This window comes from Prunus mume, linkage group LG2 (genome assembly GCF_029339155.1).
Source record: "Prunus mume cultivar Tortuosa linkage group LG2, ASM2933915v1, whole genome shotgun sequence".
Taxonomy (NCBI): domain Eukaryota; kingdom Viridiplantae; phylum Streptophyta; class Magnoliopsida; order Rosales; family Rosaceae; genus Prunus; species Prunus mume.
In genome coordinates this window covers 30,319,725-30,337,118 of record NC_142699.1, presented here as the reverse complement: position 1 = coordinate 30,337,118, position 17,394 = coordinate 30,319,725, and the positions used below count along the sequence as shown (strand labels likewise).

Below are 17,394 nucleotides of genomic sequence, written 5' to 3'. Positions count from 1 at the left end.
GACTAAATGGGACCAAATTAGAGCGGCTGTGTATTTTTATAAAGTTTTTAATAAAAATATTTTCTAATACTAAATTTCTAAGCTTATAACTAATCTTTCCTCAAACCCAACTCGAAATCACCTCTCTTTTCTTGGCACAATCACCTCTTATTTGAAATTTGGCCATTTGTGAATTTTTAAGCCAAAAAAAAAAAAATGTTGAGTTTTGTGAAAAAATAATAATTTAATTCAAACAAATTTATATATATCCGGTCTAACACCAGAAACCAACCCAACTTATGGGCAAACCAGACTGGATGAATAGTTCCGATTCCGATTTGGGGTGAGAACTAGACTATGCCCACCTAGTATAAATTCACATTGGCCAAATCATTCACTCATAGTGAACACCAAATAATAACTTTACTCAAAAAGGAGAAAATCATTGAAACAAACAAACAATTTGAAGAAAATAAGATTGTAATGTGAAAATTATACACAATTTCTTAATATTTGAGCTGCCACATCATACTGAAATTTACAATAATTGTTTATCTTTATTTTTTTATGACGTGTCAGAAATCTGAGCATGATTTCCTCCAAATTACAACTTCACAAAACTTTCCTCTTCCAACAGTATTTTGTGAACTACTTTCCACAAAATCTCTTCTACTTGCAACTATTTACTGCCTTTTTGTCATTTGTTTGACTCGGTTCATAATACAAGGCTATAAATATGCACTAATTTATTTTGTGGTTATATCTTCAAGGCATATGGGTTCTGCACCTGTGCTTTTAAGCTAAGGATCGACGGGAGAGAGAAACAGGATGATTGAAGAATAACTTAGCATAGGATATAAATTGGCATCAAGAAAGTGAGCGTACTGTTTAACTGCAATATCTCTTCCTGGGAGGTCACTAGAAAGAAAGTCAAATGGAGCAGGCTTGCTGGTGTCAACCAAGGGATCCCATCTGTATCCAGGCCTCTCTGGCAGTGTAATGGTTGCGGGTAAATGGCTGGCATTGAAAGCAATATACAGCTCTCTCTTCACTGAGTCCATCTGGATCAACACGTAGTGTCGTCACATACCAGTAAAATAGTAAACTTCAAAATTACACCCCCAAAACTCAAAACAAACCAATGAGATCCAAAAGGGAAACTATTAATCTCAATAATAACAAAAACCTGTTACTCCTATGATGCCCATGCTGCTAAACGTGGCAATTTCTTAGACAAGGTTTGCATGTGAGTATAAATACTATTCATTATCCAGCCTAATTCGTAGATTGTCTCAACCAAACATTTAAACAAGAATTCAACTTATCAATGGTCTAGATTCATAGTATACATATATTTATGACTGTACCTATATAGAATGGTGATCTAATGAAGACTTAAGTTGAGGGCCTATTTATGAAGGCATAGTGGGGTCGTGGAAATGTGAAATCTTCCATTTATATCCATTTCACCAATAAACAAGATATATTAATTAAGATTTGATTCTAAATTGCATTAGTGAGATTGGTTAATACCAGAGTAAAGGCAACAAAGCGGCTTGTTTCAGACCAGTCTGGTACCCCAGGAGCATGACCATGCCACTGCAGCCTCTCTGCTGTTGGGAAGTCATTTAAGCCCAGTGACTCGCTTTCCCTGCATAACTCAAATTAAATAAGAAGATACAAAACGTCTGTCAGAAAGCAAAGTATAAATGATTGCAATCATGAAACAGATGCTTACTGGCGGAATTTGGTCATAAGGCAGCAAAATCTGAAAAAGTCCAATGAGGACTCTTCCTTCTTATCCCACCGAAAGTAATTAATCTGCAGCACAACAACAACCATTATAAATAAAGAAAAGGGTTTGACAGAAAGAGTATGGACAAAGGTGTAGAAAAATACATAATTATCATGGCAATATGTGTTGTTGTTTCCTCCTTTTGTATGACCATATTCATCACCCATATATATCATTGGAACACCCTTGTAAATAACAGATAAAATGAAATACGTTAGTCAGTAAGCAGACAAAAAGTAAATGCAATCCTCAGCATAATCTATCTAGAAAGTGCTGCGTTTAAACAATATATGCAGGGAAATATAGAACTGTGCTCCAGAAACTACATGATGCAAAATCAAGTTTAATGAACAATTTAGGCACTCTTGTTATCTTTAGAATGAGAATTCAAAAGGATCCATTCGACACTGTAGGGGTAGTACGAATTGCCCTTATTTTGTTGCACTGAATGAAAGCACACTAACTCTAATGCTATACTATTTAGGTGTCCATGAACTTTGTAGATGCCCATGCCCCTTTCCAGTTAATTGAGAATGTGGGTACAGACATCCTAAAAAACAAAAAAACTCAGATTTACATTACAAGAAATCAAAGCCAACATAGACATGTTATAATGAGTAAATAGAGGTCATTGTAGTCCAAATGAAGAGTCCCAATATAAAACGCACTATAACGATAGCATCTTACTTGGGAAACCATGAGGCACACAAAAAAATTTCGCATTTGTCGTTTCCTCAATTTCTTCACTGAAATGCTTGCGAACTCTCCCTCCTAATTGAGTTAAACTGGATGATAATTAGTGTCATAAAGTAGTACCACATCCATGGAGTACACATCTAAGATACAAGCACAAAGTCTAGCTCTTGACTATGAAGCCCATAGTGCATTCTATCAACAGATTGAACAAATTAATTTCTTCTTAAGTAGCTTTCCAGTAAGATTGTTCTAGGATCTGGTTTTTAAGATAATATAATCCTTTTCATTTGCCAATGGGTCCAGACATACAGACAAAAGCACCACAGATGTGGGATTTTTGTCTCCCATAAACTCCTGATAAGCATCTTTTCCTTCTTCATGGGTAATCAAACTATTAAAAGCAGGAAGAAGAAAAAATGAAATAGATTTCCCATCAAACAGATTATGAAACCGAAAAGTATGGGAAAAAAGGGATGGAATATGGGTGAAAAGAAAAGTGAAAGACAAAAAGGGCACAATACATGTCAGAATAAAGCCAGATGATATACTCTAGGCCTTAAGATTTCAGGATGCATGATCATAAGGCTTTCACAGCTGTGGTGACATTATCACAAAGATTAACACGGGCATCAAACAAAAGCTGAATCCAACTATCAGAAAATACATGTTTATCAATATTTACCTGTCCACAGTTCCAGCTATTATTATGACTCTCTCCATCATTGTTGTCTTCTCCATTTGCCAGGTTATGTTTGTTGTTATAGGTAACTAAATCAGCTAAAGTAAAACCATCGTGTGCGCAGACAAAATTGATACTATTCCATGGCCTCCTTCCCCCTTCCTGGTCCAAAGATATAATGAGGAGTGTTACTGAGAGAATGAAGAAGAAGAAGAAGCATATACATAGTGTTCTAAATTCCAGGGATAGAATTCTCAAATATTAAATTCAGAAGGCATAACTCTGAGATTCAGACAAATGAGGAACAAAGGGCCTTGCTTACTTTTCAAATATTTTCACATTGAGTAGTTCGGGAACTTTCCTTTCACGCCATAATTTAATATGGAAGGCTTACATCTATTTCTCTACCATCACAACCCCAAAACCCAAATTGTTTACCGAGCCCCAACCCACCACAAAAGCAGTTGTAGGAATCTTACCCAACATGTCATCTATCAACACTGCTCAAAAGCTGGCTTGTGGAGTCGGGATTTAAACAATATGAAGGAAGATAAAAATGAAATGTTTCTCAAGAGAAGAAATGAGGATAGATGAATTGACATAAACAGACCACATGAATAGTACATCACATACGAAGGTCTAATAGTCGTCGTCAACTGAAAGAGACAGGCAAAACTTAAATTACCTGGTATAAATTAGGGCTTCCACAAAGACATTCAGCCAAAGCGCCAGAAAAGCCATCTGTGCCCTTGATAAACTGCCGCACTGTGTCACGAAACTGAAAGTTACAGGAATTTACAAATTAAATTTAACTAAAAATCACAGTAAAGCCAAAGGAGGTTTTAAAGTAAAGCCAAAGTTCCCCTTTCGAATATCAATGCATTTCCTTGCTGGTTAAAGACTTTGATGAGATAGATCAACCAGCAGAAAGTGTGAGATGCTAATGCCAAAAATAAGAATAATTAGAGATGGTTAGGACGATCAAAATCTCTGCATTGGAAGATTGTTTAAGAGTCAATCTGATGAATCAATTCCAGATCGATGAATTCTTAGGTATAGGATACAGAAAAGTCAACTCAGTACCATACATGAAGAGGTGCCAAGAACATAAGAAAGAACTGTAAGAGATTCTGACGCATGAAGCTCTCCAGAAATTTCAAGCAGATATAGGAAGAAATCTCTTATTTCTAATTTAATTGCTAAATCTGAAGCAAAGTTATGTGAAACATTGTTGTGAAATCGATAAGCAAGCAAAGTTGTCACTTGTCAGAATCAGAAGGTTGGATTGGACATCCAAAACCCATTAGGGATGTACGCTACAACTTAGGTTTTAATGTTTAATGGCACATCCTTTCCAGCTAATTGTTCAGCAGGTTCTATAACAGCGGGGAAAAGAAGAGTGGGTCAATTAGGATCCCTACACATTTGTGTATTTTGTGTTTTATTCTGTCATCATGTTCTTTATCTCAGTCACTGGATAAATCAAAATGATGTATAACAGGGTAACATCTAAAAATACCTTCCCATTCCATTCTGACCAAATACCCCAGTGAGGAAACATGCCAACTTGGTATAGGCCTCCTGTATCCCATGCTTCAGCTATAAGCTGTTTGAAAAACAGACAAAGAAAGCTCAACCAGTAAACCTTTTAATACTAGCAGATACCAATAAAAGGTAAATTCATACGCAGGATCGAATCATAGAGACCAGTAAGCTAAGTTCATGTGCAGGATCGCTATAACTAAGCCAAATTCTAGAAACAAGATTACAAATATGACAAGGGAAAGTGTTATGCAAAAATTCAAAACAATTTTAGTAAAACAAAGGAAATGTGACACTCCTGGAAGCATGAGGAAAATTTAAAATATATGTACACGATTTGAGAGTAGCACCAACAGGCACTGTTTCTAGTCTATAAGCATCTCTCAGGAAACAAATTTTATTGCAATAGACAATAAAAAACAGAGATGGCCAAGGTGGCCACAAACTATTTTATGGCATATTAACGATTAATAAGAAAAAAAAAAGAGTATGTCACATTAGATTTACTGTTAAGATGCTACTCATTGCATGTTGTCACAAACTTGCTAAAATAATTAATCTAAATTGATTAAGAACGGAATGGATTAAATGGGTTTTTGAAAAACAGACCAAGGTGAGATAAATTCCATATTCCCCTAATGCATTGGCTCTAACAGCCTAAATTAGACATTCACAGGAATAGCCGACTGTATCCAATACTCTATGTTCTACAATGTAGACATTGGGACATTGAGGAAGCTTGAAATGTTATTTTTTTTGGAGCACATAAATTTAATGTATCAAAGAGGCTACTTCAGTTTCACATGGCCCTTAGAAATTTTAGAAATACTGATAAAGAATATGTAAGCTATATTAAAGAAAGGTCTAAAGTAAGAACCTTCACTCCACGAAGTATTGGGTCATTACTTATCATGTCAACCAATGGTGGGTTAGCAAGAGGGGTTCCAGTTGTCAACAAGTCACCTTTTATTGGAACCCCGTATACATTAGTTGCACCCCAGAGACTGTGGACAAAGAAGCAAAAATAAAAGGAATGAAATGAACACCAATTTCCTGCATAAACTGATTTGGAACAAACAGCATCTAGCAGATAACCTGCTACCCCTCGTCATAATAGAAGCAAGATCAAAGCGGAACCCATCCACATGCATCTCTGTTACCCAATATCTGTTGCACAGAAAAGAAAAACAATGACCATTCAACCTTTTGGAATAATGAAGATGATGGTTGCAATGAACGAAAATAAATACATGAATAGTTAAAAATAGCCGAAGTCCAAAATTATATATATGAAACCAAAACTATATTAAACTGATCAAAGGAAAACGTTAGAGACGCAGTTTCGGGGAAACATGATAGAAGAGAAGATAGATAACAGGCACAACAAGAAGAAAATGAACAAGATTAATTCAGATATAACAGTGGCGAAGCATCACAGTGGTCTGGTGCCCAATATCTTATCAAAAAAACACTTACAAGCACAATTTATGGTCTTTCTTAACTCAAGAAGTTTGCATTTATCTGGAACAGTACCCTTTCATTTTATTTTCAAAGGTGCTCCATGGTACTTTTCAGCCTTATACTGCATATGCTAAGTTTAATAACTCTAAACAGCTGACCAACAACAGCCCTTCATATTGCCCAAAAACCCTCCATTCACTTCGTTTAATTGTTTCATCTTTGAACACTAAATATTTATTTCATGAACAACAGAAAGTAGTGCTTGGCTTTCAACAATGCAGATTATCTCTGCAACTGTAACTAGAAATCTTCACACATATCAAATCCACTATCGCATGTTTCAATTGCTGGGAAATTCTATGTGATAAAATCAAGATTGGGCAGTTTGAATGTTCTACCTCAAGCAGTCCACTATAAACTGTCGCACAACAGGATGGTTGCAATTAAATGTGTTACCGCATCCTGAATAGTTATAGAACTCTCCCTGTTAAAAAGAAAAAAGGGGAAATAGATTTAGTTCCCAGAATCTGTATAAAGAGACATCGAATCAGAAAATATGGTATGAGAAAAATGTGATAGAATTTTCCAGTTTACAATGCAGACTCTTGTTGTGTCTGTTTTAGTAGATATTTTTGGAATATGATTACAAACAAAATGCAACAGCACAGTAATGTTCTGCTACTTCATTTCGGAATGACCACTCAATAGCTACAAAATTCATGAAAAGAAACATGGAGTGCAAAATCAATCATAAGGGGATAAGTAGGATACCGATAAAATTGAATGAGCTACCATGGACAGAGAGGTGCCAAATCGGCCCACCACATGAGCAAATAGCTTAAAAGGGCATGCCATGGTAAAAATGGAATCTTATTTCAGGTTTCTACCAGATGTTATAATCGGTGAGACTGGTAAAACACTTGCAGTTTAAACCAATTTACCCGAAGCAATAAGGTGCACATCATTCCCTTAACAAATACTTTCAAACTATAACTTTATGAAAGATTAAAAAGTAGTATCAAAGTAGTATCAAGTCAAAGCGTACAAGACAAGTGTACTGATTTCAGATTTATACCTTAGGCGCAAGCATATAATAGATACTATTATCAGCGCCTCTAAAAGACAAAATTGGACCATTTTCATTCCCTTCAGCTGTGTGATTGAAGACAACATCCATGATCACCTGCAATAATAGAACTATCTTACAAATCTTCAAAATGAAATCTCAATGAAAGAATTCTGAATAATATTACTATTAGCTATCACCTCAATTCCACGTTTATGTGCTTCTTTAATAAGAAACTTGACTTCATTTATTGCATCACGGCCACAATTACGTATGCCAGCAGATGAATATCTTATCATTGGTGAAAAGTAATTGACAGTTGAGTATCCCCAAAAATTTACCCTGGCAACAAATGAAAATTGATTTATACAATAAATAGACTGCAATGCACCAAGATCTTTTGCTCCAGATTCTAAGAAGTCCAAAGTTGAAAATGTTACGCCCCATTTTGAGTTGCTTTTTAACACAGTGCATGTGCTCTTATTTTGAAAAAGCACCCATTAGTTGATTAATACCCTATAAAGTTAGCTTCTATAAATTTTGCTTTCATTAGATTCATAAGTATTGTACTTGTAGTCACCCAAGACAGAATTGTAGCCAAAGTACTCCAGCTCATTGAACTCATGACATGGCATTAACTCTATACAGTTGATCCCAAGCTCCTGAAAAATGAACAGAACCTAATAAGAACATCCAGAAATCAACATGTATCATATTATTTTATGATCATCACATTGAAACTGCTGGAGTTGATAATACATAACTTGGTGGTTAAACACTTAAATAACATGTATGTAGTAAATAAGATCATTCCTCTTTATCCTCACATACATGACATGATGATTCTTCTTTAGTTGGGAATACATATATACCACCTGTTATATGATGAAATAAATATCCCTAGGAAGCCTTTTGCTTTTTTCTTTTTCTTTTCTAGAAGCTCTCTGAACTGACCTTTAAGTGATCAAGCTTCTCCACCAAACCAAGGTATGTACCAGGCAATTCAGCCATGCTTGACTCATGCCTTGTGAACCCTCGCACATGGATTTCATATATGATAAGATCTTTTTGTGGATACTTCAGCGGTAAATCTCCTTCCCAGTCAAACTGAAATCAAATGGAAGAAACAGTGTTGGAAAATATTCATCATAGAAAAGAAATGCAATATGATTCATTGGCAAACTTTTGTGTTGTTTAAGAATAACTCTCTTGAACTGACTTTCCTCAAAGATTTTCATGGGCGTGAAAATACAAGTCATAGGTTTAAATTGACATTGTTATTTATACATTGTATAAGAAAAAGTTTAGAGAAAAAAAAAAACAAAAAGAAAGAGAGAATAATGGAAAATCTGAAGCAAGAGATAAATGTGAAACCAGGTGTGAGTTGTTACCAAATTAAGACAGAACATATGAGCACTGTACCTCATCATCAAAAGAAGGTACCGTGCCGGCCATTTGAGGCCAGCAATTACCATCAGGACTTAGCTTCCCATATTCCCCTCTGCGTATAACTGCCTAAACAAATGTAAAACATAAAATGAAGTCTGAGCCTTCATTGGTTAAAACCCAAAACGAGTTATCCACAGGAAGCAAAAAAGCTTATTATTTTACAAAGGGGAAAACAAACCGCACAATTCAAATGAATTTATGAATAAAAGATGCACTGCCACTCATTGAGGTCAATCACCTTTGCATAAGGATCCAACACAATCTTAGAAGAGTCATAGTAAAGTCCCTCTTCAGGAGAAAACTTCCCTTCGAATTTATATCCGTAAAGTGTATCTTTGAAATCTCCCTTCAGAAACACATGCCACACATTTCCAGTCTTGTTGGTCAAAGGATCAAGAGATAACTGCTCAGTAACTTTATCCTACATCAATAAATATCAATGATTAAATAACAAGGTACATAACACAAATTAAGAAACTCAGCAACCCAGAAGTTTCAATTTCAGTTCAGTTAAGTGTAAAACTCAAAACACAAATGCACAGCCACTAAAAAGCAATCTTTTGGGATTTTAGCAATGACAAAGAAGTTTTCATAACAAATTATTACAACAGTACGAGAAATTGGCAACAAATTTTCAATTGAATTCATGATTACCTCCTCTAAATCGGAGAGAGTGATCAAACAGAGAGTAACCGAAACCGCATTGGCGGAATAAACAGCGAAGTTAACCCCACCATCGCACGTTGTGGCACCGAACGGGCTCGGATGACCCTGAGACACCTGAAAACGACGCAGTTTTGGCCTGTCGACGACCGCAGTCTCCACCACATCAGTCCCTGCCCCTCCATTACTTGCCTTCACCACCAACACCGGAGTCTCATTGCCAAACCCTCGCATCCGCCAATTCAGACTCTTCTTCTTCTGATTCGACTTTTGGCGCCTTCCATTGGAAAAAGCAATGCGTTGTGGGTTTTGGTGAAGAAGATGATGGAGCTTGGGAGCAGTGGACCATGTGCTGCAATTCGTTAGCTGATGCTGCTGCTGCTCCATTGGTTCATGAGTGAGAATGAGAGCGAGAGCGAGAGTGAGAGTGAGAGTGAAGAGTGAAGAGTGAAGAGTGAGAGTGAGAGGAAGTCTTGACCCTCTTTGTTTGGTTTGGATGGTAGAGAGAGTTAATTTGAGCATTTGGAAGCATATTTGATGTGTTATATCCGCTATTTTCGATCGCGAACCGGAAATATCTGAGTAGACCAGCACCACGAAAGTTAAGGGTTCGGATTAAGGTGGACACAGTCCAGATTGGATCGGTTAACTGTTTTTTGTTGTCGAAGAGGCTCGTACTCAAAGTGTGCTTGCACCCAAAGTCTCTGTCTGAATTCCCCTCCACCATTATCAAAAAATAAAATAAAAAACTGTTTGGCCTGGTTGGGTTTTAGCAAAATTAATTGAGGAAACCAAACCAAATTAATGTTTCACGGTTTGATTCGGGCGTTTTGAGTCTAAGCCTAATCCGTTTTTATTTGCATTTTTTCAATTTTATTAGCCTGATTGCTAGTTTACATTACTTATTTGGGGTGATAAGTGATTTTTAAATATTGGGAAGCTCAGTGGTAAACTATGAGAAAATTATTTATTGTTAAAAATTGTTGTGAGAGAAAGCTATAAGGGAAAACATCTAATGAAGTGCTTTAATTTTCTGATTATGCAGGAATTAGTTTCGAAGAGGCGTTGGGTTTAATGATTATGCGGCAATCATTTTTTGATTATGCTGGAATCAATACCAACAACACTTTTAACAAAAAGTTTACCAAACTTCAAACGGCTTTCTCTCACAGCAAATTTGACAATGATTATTTTCACAACTCAGCAATACCAAACTGGCCCTAATTATGACCTAAAAAATCCGTAACCTCCTACATAGTTTTCAATTTCCAACACACCAAATCATCGTAAAAATTCAACATACCATCAAATTTAAAGGTTCAATAACCAACATAGTTCCAATCCATAGATATAACTTCAAAGTTTCATTAAACTTCAAATTCAACATTCTTATCTAGCTATTAATTACAAGTCTCTCTAAGTAATGAATAAGAGGATTGCATATGTATAAGCAAAAATGTATATAGAAGCTTATTTCATTGTTCCAATTCATAGAGTAATGAGATTTCATAGAGGAATCCTTTAAATAAGCTTATTTGAGGGATACTCTTGTAGGGCTCACTCTGCATTGTATTTCGCTAATCCAAACTGTCCATTTTTTATATAATCATTCAAACATCATCTCTACAAAAACTCACTTGAATCCGATATCATTTGACTACTCAATTGTATTATTGAAATTTAAGTACTTTCTTGAAGCACTGTGTTCATTGATTTTGTATGATACAATTGGATGTTGAAACGGTTTCCAATTTTTTTAATATTCTGTAAGGATGATCTATGAATGCGGACTTGAAAAATGGATGGCATGGATCATTGAAAAAAAAATTGTAGGGGACCCAAAGAGATCCCTCAATAGAATGGAACTGTATATATATATATATAAGTGTCTAGTTTGGTTCAGTTTAGGTCAATTTATAAAAGCTCAAAACTACAATTGAACCAAATCATTAGAGTTTAGTTTAGTTTTAGAATGTTTGACTTTTTGTGGTCAAAACCAAACCAAACCCGCCAATACGATTCAAATAGAGTTGTGTGGTCGAATCGACTGAATTGATGTCCACCTCTAGCTTGGATCAAGTGTCCAGTTCATAGCGGGTTGACATAGTAAAAACACATTTTTTAAGCAAAACATGATTATATAGTGATGCGGCACTTTTATGACAAGAGCAGTTTAAGTGCTAAATCAATTAGTAAGTTAATGTGAAGTTAAAAAAGCAATTGGACCTACCCCAAAATGTAATTTAATGATCCAAACTGTTATTTTTTAGCTCGTCATGAGAAGCTCATTTCTGCAAAGTTACACCCAAATGAAAAATGGTTTAGGCATTTAATTATTATCATGAACATTTCATTGTTTATAAATAAATAAAAAATATTGTATTCATCTATTTATTTTGTTACACTCACAATTAGATACCATGCCAATTTTTTTTTTCTGGTACCCATTACAAAATGTTCCCATGGTCTGAATTGAGTTCTTTTTTATATCCTCATTCAAAGATCATTTATGTAAAAATTCACTTGTATCCAGAAACATTTGGTTATTTAGATGTGACAAAATATATAGGCAAAAGATAATATTTTTTCGATGGACAATGAAATGTATACAATAATAATCAAATGCCTAAACAATCTTTTATTCGGGTGAACCATAGAAGAAATAATCCATCAACGAGGAGCCAATATATGCATAGTTCATATCATGATATTACATTGTGGAGTAGGCTCCCGACCAAAAAAGAAGAAGGAAGTGCGCTCAAAATTGGCATTAACATCAATTGAACGTGCATGAGTTTTAGGAAAAAACTAACTCACTCAAAGCTAACCGGGAAAAGCCATCTTTTTCTCAACAATGTCTTTGTCATTTGATCCAATAGAGTTCTGGCTGACCTAGACCCTTGTTATTTTGAGGTCATATCTAGTATTCAGAATTTGCTTCGATTTGATACCACTCTCACGGCTCGCATCGAAACAATGTTTTACCCTTAGATGTCTAGTCAACTGCTGCACCTCAATGCATTTCGGGGAGAACTAGCTAGCTCTGGGCTCAAGTGAGAGATTGGGGATATGTGGAATTTCTATAGGACCTATTTTACTGACATGATTTGGGGTGAACAAAGAGAAGCACGGGGTTTAAATAGAAAAACTCTTTAATAAAACTACAATTACAAAAATTTTACCTCGTTGCCAAGGTTTTTGCTGCTTCGAATGTTGTCCCTAGCTTTTGTCAACACATCTCTCCATTTCCCTAACTCTTTATTCAAAAAAAATTGACCTACTAGCCAAGGTCATTTCCATATAAGGCGAACCCGATCTTTCACAAAATTCTCCATGAATTTTCCTCCTTATATGAGATAACTTCATCTCATTGCCCATAATCGGGCAATGACCAACTTGGATTCAATACTCACACAACAAAATATCTTTCATAGTTGTCCACATGCCTCTGATTTTGATGGAAGATGTCATTTGTATTTTTTCACAAATGAAATTTAGTAGTGGAAAATAAAGATAGGAGAAGAATTTGTATGAAGATTTGGTATGGAAAGTAAATAATATTGGTAGGTATTTACATGAGAAAAAAATAGAGAATTTTTCCAATTTGTTTTCAATTTTTATTACATAAAAATTGGCAACTGTTGGATGGTAGTGGAAAAATTGATCAGACGCCTCGGGTAGCTTCACGTGGCTTCTAGTCTTTGGAGGAAAGCAGACGCTGACGCCAACAAAAAATATATTCAAATTTTTTTACAATTGGCTTGCTTGACGAGTGCAATCTCCGCGTGTATGTTAAGCGCCAACGATTAAAAAAAAATTAACTTTTGTGTGTTAACGCCATCTTGGCATCATCGTTGACATCATCGCCTGAAGACAGGAGCTCAGGCTCATCTTGCCTTGGGTCTTGCCTAGTTGGTGAACCTCTTTCGTGCCAGGGCAAGAATTGAACGTTGGAACCACTTTTGGAGGCCTAAGAGCACTTCCACCAGTTAGCCCCTTGTCATGACAAGGAGCCCTAGTGCAGCTACTATTCACTTGAATAGTGGGCCCTAGCACCAAAAAAATATTGTGTTTCCAACAGTGCAAGGCTTGCCATGGCAAATACTATTCATTTTTTTTTTCACAACTTTGTTTACTTAAACAATTAATTTGGACAACTTTGTTTACTTAAACAATTAATTTGGATAATATTCAGTATTTTTTTGGTATTTTATTTTATTATTATTTTTTTTTGATTTTTTATTGGGCAAAAATTGCTCTTTGTTGGATTCTTTGGAAAAAATATCGGAAAGCCGAAACTTCCATGTGGCGAGAGCCGTTGGGGTTGCTTTTCGATTTTTTATTCGAGGAAAAATGGTTGTCGTTGGATATGTTTAAAAGGCGATCACATGGCCCAAGACATGTGGAAGAGAGCCGTTGGGTGAGCATGTAGCGTCAAATTTTTAACGTTGGTGCGTGCATTGCACGCGCTAACGTTAAAAATTTTAAACTCCTGCCGACGTCGTCGTGGCGTCAACACGATGACATCATCACAGCCAGCGGGCTGGCGCTCGGGCCAGCCCAGGTTTGTGGGCCCCACTGCTTGCCCTGACAGCTCCTTATTGCTGGAAATCACATTTTGGGTTGCCTTCCCCCCCCACTCTCCCCTTGGGCCTCTTGCTGCCAATGCACTAAGGGCCCTTTAACCTATGTTGGGCTCCTACACTGGAACAGTGGTTTTCTTTCTTTTAAATTTTGAATAGGTTGAGAATAGCCTGAAAGGTCATAACGTTAACAAGTGAGATGACTTGGTTTGGTTTGTTGCATTTCTTCTATCACTCAATAAAATATACTGAATAGTCCAAGTTTTTTTTTTTAATTATTTGTCTTGTTTTAAATAAAGCATATTCGTCACTTTTTCTAGCAAGTAGTCATAGAAAAACAATAATATATCTTCTCTGCATGGTGGAACCCTAGTTGCACTACTTGAGTTGAATGCGTCAGAATCAGTAGTACATCTAACGATAAAAACTGCCCAACATTGTCAAGTCACTACTGCTACAGTGAAGTCTGAAACGGCATCTTTTCTTCTTTAAAAAAATTGAGAGCCGTAGAACAATATTAAATTAATTTCACACAAAAAACTCAAATTGCCAAGCATTTTTCCATTATGAAAAAACAAATATTAAATTTATTCGTACCAAAAATTCCAGAAAATCACGGGTTTAGAGATCACCACCAGCACCATATATCCAAAATTCCCCATTCCCATGTGCACATTTGGTGGCTTGTTTTTGTGATGGTTAGTGATTACCATTTCAGATTTTGAATTTCACAGCCACTATACGCACAAAAGTCCAAGACGTACTACACATCCCCCCATATATGGTCAAACTTTGTATGTGAGATAACAGTTAAATGTTTAATTAGTTGATTGAAAATGAGGTATCGACATGTTTTAATATGGACAGACGACATGAATTAATTTTTAATTAATCGCATCATATGGTGGTGTGACTGAAAAATCACTCCTTAGTATATGACCATACCAATCACCAAAACCAATGCTTGACGTTTATGTACATGTGCAAAGATTTTGACTGTAGGATTCTCTTTAACTATTGGATGAGATATCCACAATATTGAAGAAGATAATTAAATACATATGAAAGATTGACTCTACTTGATGTTGATGATAAGGTAATTTATATTATGGTGGATTACTTTATCTATGACATGAAGTGAGTTCATTGAGGCGGGCACTCGGTTATTTTTTTTTATGTCTCGACAATGAGGTTCTTGCACTCAGTTATTTCTTCCGATTATGATAAATATATATCATTTTGAAAAAATAACTAGACAAAAACTGAACAGTGATGTATTTCAATAAACAAACTTTTTAACAAAATCTGTTAACTGTCAACCAGAAGGTATAAAATCTCAGTTACCATTTTCAAGTCAAATAAGTTTAACAGTTCATGTAAAAATTGATGTTATTTTCATAATAAAATTTACTTCTTTTTTTGTTGGAATAATAAATCCACTATTTGAGCACCTATTTTGTCTCCCACTTTTTTTATTCATCATATAAATCACAAATATGAGATCCATGCATATGGGTGTTGTTTATGGTATTCATAATGCATTTACAATTATTGTAGTGGAACACTCACTATCAATTTTTTTTTTAAGTGAAAGTAAATTACAAAGTAGATCCTCTAACGATCTTAAGTTCATACAAATCAAAATGTAAACTAAGTGTAATTTCCTTAGGAAAATTGCCAAACCATATACAACTAGACGAAACCGTATTCCCCTTTTTAGAGAGTGTATCAGCTACCATGTTTGCCTCTCGATAGATATGGCTTTACGCATTCAATAAAGTTTTCATCTTTTTCTATCCTAATTTTGTGTTTCTATTTTGTATTTTTTAAAATTATTTTTGTAACTTTTGAAGAAAAAAACAGAAAATTCAAAAATAGAAAAACAGAAGTGGTATTTGAACATTATGACATGGGTAAGTTCGTCCAAAAAAAAAACAACATTAAATGTTTTTCCAAGTCAGAGGAAATTTTTTTCTTAATTCTCCCCCATATGAGTGAGTCAGGTATTGCATTCCAAATAATGACTTATCAAACATGAAAAAACAATTTCATACCCTTATAAGTTTTTCGGTCAAACGCTACCATAACCGCTTTTACTCATTTAAGAAACATTTTCTTTTGTTGATAAAAAAAAAAAAACATGAACTTTTCTATAACTTTACTTGCCATAAAATAGTGGAGAGATGAGGAAAGTAGTGGTGTAGATTTTTTTATTTTTTTTTGGTCTGAATAAAGTAGTGGTGTAGATTAAGTGAGTGGAATGGGCCTTCTGGGGTTGCGGGAAGTTTAGCCGTACAATTCCGAAAGGAGCGCAAATTTCAGTTTTTGTTTTGAAAGTTTTTCCGTAGCACGTCTCCGTAGCCACTGCCACTATTAGTTGTACTGTCCCATGTGGAAATTTTATGTTTTCAATCAATCTTTTCGTCCTCTGGCTTTCACTGTAACTCAGCATGGACCCTGCAGGCAGATGGCACCACGCCCCAAAACTTCATTATTTTAAATTAAATCCTCTTTAGCTTTTTTCTCCCTCTATCTTGCATGTGAGCTTTTTTCAGTATTACCATTTTGCCCCTCTCTTTCTCTATCCTCTTCAAGTCTTAATTATTTTTGGAGGCGCATTTTTATATTAAGTCGTACATACATCATCACTATGTCTAATTTTTAAACTGAAAAGAAGTTCATACTACGCATGCTCCTTGCATTATTTTCGTCATGTTTATTTAATTTCATACTTATCGAAAATTAACTTGTTTGAATAATTATTTTTTAATATTTCACATAAACTCCTAATTTTCTTATAAAATTTTGGTATGTTTTTGTTTCGTTTTAAACAAACGAGATGAAGAGGGGTAAAAATCAAACACATGACTTCAAGTGCACAGATAACATTGTTAACCACTTGAATTCCAAACTCCTTGCAATCTTGATCCGTTTAATATTCACTAGCACACGCTCACGAGTGTGCCAATTGATTTGATTTGGTTTATTTTAAAATTAAGAAAGATAAAATAGGTAGTTGTATTCCATAAAAATAGGATCCATTATATGATTTTATATATGAAAAAAGTTTCAATTTACAATGTTTGCATTAACCAGGGCATTTTCTGGTATTTTGGATGTTTCACCATTTTCTACATTTTACTTTATATATTTAATATTCATAATGTTTATATACAACCATGCTCGAAATAATTTCCCATGTCTTTTCTCAAGGATGAGAAATGGAAAATTCATTTCTCATGTGCTAGGAAAGTAACTAAGAAATATCACTTTATTTCATTTCCCATGTTTAGTTTGCGTAGGATCGTTAAAAAAAAAGTTAAAATTTTAAATTATACCCATATTAAATAAAATAAGAAAATAATACATTTAATGGTATATTGTAATTCTAAATTATTAATGGAGACGAAATAGTCATGAAAAAAATGTATTTAATGCTGATCTTAATTTTCCATGGAAAGGGAAAATGAAACTCATAGGG

The 17,394-nt window shown here is 35.0% G+C and overlaps 1 protein-coding gene across 3 annotated transcripts; it reads right to left on the bottom strand.

The window, feature by feature from the left end:
• Positions 1–424: 424 nt before the first annotated feature.
• Positions 425–9,972, bottom strand: ISA1 (isoamylase 1). Of its 3 annotated transcripts, XM_008225595.3 has the most exons (18): positions 9,322–9,968; positions 8,906–9,088; positions 8,641–8,733; positions 8,173–8,325; positions 7,789–7,880; positions 7,419–7,560; positions 7,228–7,335; positions 6,551–6,636; positions 5,787–5,858; positions 5,569–5,695; positions 4,669–4,755; positions 3,835–3,927; positions 3,153–3,311; positions 2,462–2,545; positions 1,879–1,959; positions 1,718–1,800; positions 1,513–1,630; positions 425–1,040 (listed from the first exon to the last, which is right to left on the bottom strand). In XM_008225595.3, exons 1-18 carry the CDS (start codon positions 9,850–9,852, stop codon positions 780–782), a joined length of 2,553 nt encoding a protein of 850 aa, XP_008223817.2. In that variant the 5' UTR covers positions 9,853–9,968; the 3' UTR covers positions 425–779. The 3 variants fall into 3 exon arrangements, with proteins under 3 accessions (XP_008223817.2, XP_088901885.1, XP_088901886.1); XM_089045759.1 differs by having other exon boundaries at positions 1,718–1,959; positions 9,322–9,972; XM_089045760.1 differs by lacking the exon at positions 2,462–2,545 and having other exon boundaries at positions 9,322–9,971.
• Positions 9,973–17,394: the final 7,422 nt, after the last annotated feature.